The sequence below is a fragment of the Haplochromis burtoni genome, unplaced genomic scaffold (genome assembly GCF_018398535.1).
Source record: "Haplochromis burtoni strain Fernald_Lab_line unplaced genomic scaffold, NCSU_Asbu1 Contig_123, whole genome shotgun sequence".
Taxonomy (NCBI): Eukaryota; Metazoa; Chordata; class Actinopteri; order Cichliformes; family Cichlidae; genus Haplochromis; species Haplochromis burtoni.
The window spans coordinates 1,733,412-1,740,313 of NW_024582484.1; the positions used below are offsets into that span (position 1 = coordinate 1,733,412).

Below are 6,902 nucleotides of genomic sequence, written 5' to 3' on the forward strand. Positions count from 1 at the left end.
AAATCTCTCAGTCAGAACATGCTATATCATGTTTAGGTGGAAGCTAGCGAGCTAACTTCCTGCTAACTTCTAACTTCTTTAAATTGAATAAATTCTGTTTTCATGGATGCCTGGATGTTAAACTTAATTGCTACACCTGTTACACTTTTATTAAAGATGAAAGAATTTAGACAGTTTTTTAACTCTCAGTGATGCTGCAGTGTTCGTTTGACTTTGGGACCTGAAGGACGGAGTTTAGGACCCAGATCACTCCACGAGGCTCCTGACTACAGTAGCCATAATGCTCCGACAATCCATCAAGCGGTGCGGCTTCGTAGCTTACCAAAGTTGTACTGAAACATTTTTGACATAGTTTTGAGCGCCGTGTACCACAAAAAATCAGTTCGAGGTCAGTAAGCACAACCAGAATTCATACATAAGGCGCACTGTCAATTTTTGAGAAAATTAAATAATTCTAAGAGCGCCTTATAGTGTGAAAAATATGGTACTTGTGCTAATGCCTAATGCCGGGTGTTCCATTTAAGGAAATGAATGAATGTATTAATTGTAGAGATGCCTTTTAAAGAAGCTTTATAGTGATTCACCAAACAGCAAATGCTTTCGACAGCATGTCTGAATCCCTGAGCATTCATTAACAGTTAGACTTCAGATAACACGTCTTGCAGGAGGTTTTCAGACTCATGTATACCTTGCAGTCACAGTTTGATTTTTCTGCTGCATATCTGCGCTTAGGTCACAAGAGCAGCAGCAAATACCTTACTCCCTGACAAACTCCCACTCTTTTTTCATGTCATGGTCGTACTCTGCCTAAACATGCCAACTGTCCCATAAGCCCTTTATCCCTGATAGGTCTACTCCTTCACCATCACATTTCCCTTTACCTCCAGTGTTTACTGGTGGGGCTCTGCCATGACGTGCCCTAAACACCTTACAGCCATAGCCTCATTCAGTCACATCAGCAGTGGTGGTGTTGAATATGGTCCATTCAGACTCGGTGTCCCTGGCCCCAATCAGAATAATGCTGCAAAAGTTTTGCAGGAGGTGAAGATCTCCACTCCAAGGCCCGTCCCAGATCCTCCCAGCACACTTTCATTTTTCATGGCTGTCTGGCATCCTCCTTAATACACCTAGTCCAGGTCAGAGACAGGTGAGTTGGCCATTGCATGTAGTAAAAAATGACAAAATCAACCAATGTTCATTATAGACCAACAGCACAGAAGTCCAGTAACAGAACAACACTTGGCCTCCAGCAAGCCCTTCCTCCCCATCAGCAAGTTTCTCTGTTATTGCCAACATTAAAAAATGAGGTACCCCAACTGGACAACAGAGTTCCCAGACGGGATATTTTCCAGCACCCAAGAACTCCCAAAAGCAAAAATTTGGTGCATATGAGCAGGACCCAGTTTCAAAGCAGCCGTCTATAATCTGAAACTCTGGGATGGTTCCAAGGTCCTGTTTCCACTTCAGAGTCTGAAACTACAGGCATTAGTTGTATAAAAAAGTATGTTTGCATAAAAGAGGTTCATGAAGATCATATAAACCAAACCCCACAGAAGAGGGGCTTCATGATTTTTCTTTTCCAGCAGACGAAACCTTCACAGTCATTATTTTCTTTGCTCTGTTTTTGAAAATTCTCAGAAAGCTGTCACGGATTTCTTTGGTTCGTACTCCGTAGATGATAGGGTTGATTGTTGCTGGGAAAAGGATGTACATGAGTCCCATGGAATTGTTGATATCTGTTGGTATGGGGATGTTCAGGTTGTGAGAGAGGAAGGTGATGCTGCCCACCAGGTAAAAACACATCATAACAATGAGGTGAGTGCTGCAGGTGTGAAAAGCTTTCCTGCTGTCTTCACCAGCTGCTGCCGATCGCAAGACCACGCTCAGTATCTTCATATAGGAAAAGAAAATAATTGGTATGTCAGCTCCTACAAAGCAGATGATGACAGCAAGGCCAGCTGCACTGCTCCGGCTTGTGCTGTCACACGCCAGGCTGACCAGCGCCATGTGGTCGCAGTAGCAGTGCTGGATTACGTTGGAACCACAGAACTGCAGAGAACCTGCCAAACCTACGAGCGTCGCCATGACGGAGACGCTGCGCACCAGCGTGAAGAGCACTAGCCTCACCAGCATGGAGGAGTTAATTATGTCATTGTAGCGCAGTGGCCGGCAGATGGCGAAGTAGCGGTCCAGTGCCATTGCCAACAACAGGGTTGACTCCACTGAGGACAGGAAATGAATGAAGAACATTTGAGTCAAGCAGCCGACCAATGAAATCTCATTCCAGTCGAACAGAAAGCCAAGGAGCATGTTGGGGATGATGGTTGTCACAACCAGGATGTCAACAAAGCAGAGCGTGCAAATGAGGAGGTACATGGGGCTGTGCAGTCTCTCCACGCTGCAGATGACGTACACCAGCAGAGAGTTTCCGAGCAGCACCAACAGGTAGGAGGCGCTAAATGGCAGCGCCAACAGCCGGCGGTGTTTCTGCAGCGAGGGAAACCCTCGTAACACAAATGTGCAATGGGAGAAGTTTCTGCTTAGCGGTGCTTCCAACATGGCTCTGGCTTCACCTGCACAGAGACGGCCACACAGAAACAGTCAGCACCACCGTCGCAGAGAGGACACGGGGACTTATCCAAATGCAGTTCTTGCCTGCTAAAATTTTCCACTTCTTCCAAACACAATTACATTTTTAAGGCTGCTGAAAAGATTGCACACACAGTGAGCATACTTCATTTAAATTGGCGGTGGGCACCTCACCGCGCAGTCTGCCTTTACCGACATGCGTGAAAGAATCGGCTGTGCTTAAGTTCACTGAATTTTGGTGCTGTAACCGTAGCTGTAAAACAGTGCAGTATTTTTTTTCTTTTAAACAGGTTTTTTTTGGTAAATAATGACCAAAAATAAAAGGGATTTCAACATAAGTAGTTAGTGCATTGGTTCATCTGGAACTTTTGAAAATGTAAACGGAATACAAAGATTTTAAATCTCACAAACTCGTATTTTACTCACAATAGAACACAGAGGACATATTCCTGATATCTGATCTGATGGCAGCAACACGTCTCAGAGAAGTTAGGATGAGGCAACAAAAGGCCGGAAAAGTAAGAAACAGTGAGAGGAACATTTGATAACTAATTGGCAACAGGTCAGTGACAGGCCTGCAAAAAACTGCAATTTCAGAATAATGTTCTTCAGTTCCAAATTGTCTTTGAACGTCTCATCATGCACAGGGACAAGGCCGATAACTGTGACCTGTACATTACAACATCAGTGCACGGGCTCAGGAACACTTCAAAAGAACCAGCGAGCAGCTCAGCGTGCAGGTTACTGCTCCATCACACAGAGAAGAAGCCACGTGTGACCACGATGGAGAAACAGCACCACGTCCTCTGGACCAAAACTCCTTAAAACAGATCTGAGGTCAGACCCATCCAAACATGGAGGTCCTTAGACTGAAGAGGACGAAGCAGAGCCAGGACTGCTGAGCAGCTGGAATCCTCCATCAGACCATCACACTCTGACGTTAGAGAGCAAACATGGACCTGTCCTACTTTTACAGACGTGTTGCTGCCATCACGTAAATAGAATAAAATATGGGTTTCTGAGATTTGCACATTGTTGCATTCTGTGTTTCACCTCAAATTAAACTAGTTTCTATTTTTAAATAGCTGATTAAAAGTACTCTGAGTACTTTGAGAACTGTCTCAGTGTTTGGACTCTAACCAAAATATTTTTTAAATCCAAACTGGTTTCAAAAAGCAAACAAAAGCGAGAAGAAAGAGAAAACAAGATCTTTCTTACCTGCAGCGCTGGTTTAACGTCAGGAAAAACCCGGTCTTTTCTCAGGTCATCTTATAGCCAGTTGCTCATGTCCCACTGAAAGGCTGACCTCAAACACAGCACCGCTGTGATTGGCTCAAAGCAGCTTGTGGGAGTGTAAAGGTCCCTGAGCCCATCGGTCTCCGGAGGTTTGTCAGGGTGTGGGTCTGTTAGGACAACGAGCAGAGACATGTGGGACAACCTGACGCGACTCTGAATCTGGTGGTTTTTGTGCACACGCACGTCTGTTTTATAAGGCCGATACATATTCTGATTCTCGTGTGATAAACACTGAGTTAACAAACTTTAAGTTAAGTTCCTAATCACGTTTTATGTTTGGTAGCGTGTGCAAAAATAAATAAATACTTAAATGTTCTTCAGAAAGAAAATAAATATTATATAAGTGATTATATCTTTCCTCCTACGATGAAAAGCTGCAGCGTGATATTATTTCCTGCTCTGATATTGAATTCAGAGGAGCGCAGATGTTTCCTCTGAGGTTTAAACCGTGAAATCTAATTTGTCTGCTGCTCCTTCCTTCAGGTATTTCATCCGTATATTTGTTCCCATTTTCCTTTTGAAGCTAATTGGTCCCGAGGTCAGTACAACAGAATTTGGCTTCCTTTGAGAAGAACACAGGGATTAATTATCGGGGCTGCTTAATTGGCTCTTTCTGTCACACTACTGGGAATCTCAGAGCTGCAGCTCTAATCAACACCGGCCTGAACACCATGTGATCATGCAGAGACCAAACATCAGAAAAATGAATAAGTTGACATATGAGCATAATGAAAGGCCAAAGATAGTTTGGATAGAGTTTGATGGCGTTAAGATGACTTTATTAAGACAAAAGACAAAACAACGATTTACCTGTTAGCATGCATCGAAAAATCAATAACCAAATATAACTTCAAGTTTATTAAAAATGATAACAGCTTAACATTAAACGGTTTTTCTACCAGAACCTCAAACAACAACATGCGATATTTGATGTGATCTGATGCTATGGTGTTCATTTCAGGACATCCTCAGGTCTCAGGAAAAACGCCATCTAAGCCATCTTATGTTTAGTGAAAATATTAAAGTTAGCTGCTGTTTGGTTATTGTAGAACATCCGACTAATATTGTTCGTTAATGCTGCTTTCATATACCTGTTCCGAGTAGTACGCTGTGCACGCACGCAGTGAGACAGCGCGGAGGTGAGACCCGCCCTCCCCGGGAGTGAAGTTGCTTACATGTAATGGCTGCTCGGTTATGTAGTAAAACAAAGCTTGCTAGTAATCACGAATCCAGAGTCAGTACTGAACATCAAACATGGTGTCAGAAGTTGTGGTTTGGTCGTGTGCTACAGCCCTGCCGAGCTGTCAGGCTAACGTTTTCTCAGCACTTTGCGGATGAAGCAAACAACCAGCTAGCGTTGCTCGGCTATCGTAGCAAAGGCTATTAAGCATCAACGACCACATCAGACGGATTCCATAGACCAGAACCTTTGGTGTTCAGTGGAAACATCGCCGAGAAGTGGTGTGTATTCGAGCAGGAATACGACATATTCATAGCTGCTGCTCATTCCGATAAGGATGCTCGAACTAGAGCGTTCATCCTGCTAAACCTGGCCGGCTCTGAAGCCATCGAGCGGGAGCGCACCTTCGTTTATGCACCCGCTGTGCACGCGGGGGAAGGAGAACACAGACGATCGGTGACCGAAGCAGAATCGAGAGAAGACCCGGTCTCAAGCGCAAATTTCGGGAACTGTGTAATCCCCAAACAAACATAACAATGGAAAGGCACAAGTTTAACACCAGAAACCAACGACCAGATGAAACAATTGAGTCTTACGTGAGCGACTTGAAAAATAAGGCAGGCAGTTTCAGATTTGGCCAGCTTAAAGACGAGCTATCAGAGACAGACTCGTTTGTGGCATAAATAGTGACAGCATGAGAAAGCAACTGCTGCGCGACAGTGACCTAACTTTGAGCAAAGCAATTGAAATGTGCCAGATATTCGAGCAGACAGATCAACATACAAAAGCTCTAGCAGCTCCAAAACAAATGGCCGCAAAGGTGGATACCTTGCATCACATTATAAAGAAAAACATCTACACAAAGTCAAGACGAAGACAGGCAATGAGCGTGCAACACAACCAGAACAGAGGCCCGCTCACGCAATAACAAACTGCAACAACTGCCACGAGGCAAAAAGAGACAAATGCCCAGCATATGGCCAGCAATGCCATAAGTGCCAAAAATGGAATCACTTCCAGAAATGCTGCAAGTCATCACAAACACGGCAATTCAAAAAGAGACCCGTTAACCACATTGAGATGCAAGCGCCTAGCAGTGATGAGGAAATGTTCTATGTGAATGGAATTAATATAGACACTATAAACCCCTGCTTTCCATACAAGATTGACATTTTCACCACGGTGCATATTAATGGAAAACCCATAGAGCTCAAGGTGGACATGTAATGTCATGCCGGCTGACCTTTTTGAACAACAGAGACAAGATGAAAAACTCCTGCCATCACAGAAAACTAAACTGGTGGCATATGGAGGAGAGGAAATTCAAACAGCTGGCACAGCAACACTTTCATGCCACTCTGCAGGCAAGGAATACCCTCTGGAGTTCTTCGTAGACTTAAAAACTCCTTTGTCCCACACGCCATCAAACTGTTTAACTCCTCTCTGGAGGGGAGAGGGAGGGGAGACAGGAGGACAAAGGAGGGGGGAACAACTAAGCTGTAGTGCCTCTTCACCTCACTGTGCAATACTTTTGTAAATAGTCAACAGTGCAATAGACTCAATACTTGAAATGTGCAATTCACTTGTATTTTTATTTTTATTCCTATTTATTCTATTTATCCCCTTTGTATATTTTATTTATATTGTCTCTGCATTATATATATATATATATGTGTGTGTGTGTGTGTGTGTGTGTGTGTGTATATATAATATTCTGTAACTCTGTAACTTCTGTCGGTGCTGTGCTTTTTGGAAATCGAATTTCCCAGAGGAATCCACCCGAGGGATTAATAAAGTTTTATCTTATCTTATCTTATCTTATCTTATCTTATCTTAT

The 6,902-nt window shown here is 43.6% G+C and overlaps 1 protein-coding gene across 1 annotated transcript; it reads right to left on the reverse strand.

The window, feature by feature from the left end:
- Positions 1-378: 378 nt before the first annotated feature.
- On the reverse strand, positions 379-6,510 carry LOC102302744 (olfactory receptor 51E2). Its single transcript, XM_042223948.1, has 2 exons — positions 3,808-6,510; positions 379-2,573 (listed from the first exon to the last, which is right to left on the reverse strand). Exon 2 carries the CDS (start codon positions 2,557-2,559, stop codon positions 1,564-1,566), a length of 996 nt encoding a protein of 331 aa, XP_042079882.1. The 5' UTR covers positions 2,560-2,573; positions 3,808-6,510; the 3' UTR covers positions 379-1,563.
- Positions 6,511-6,902: the final 392 nt, after the last annotated feature.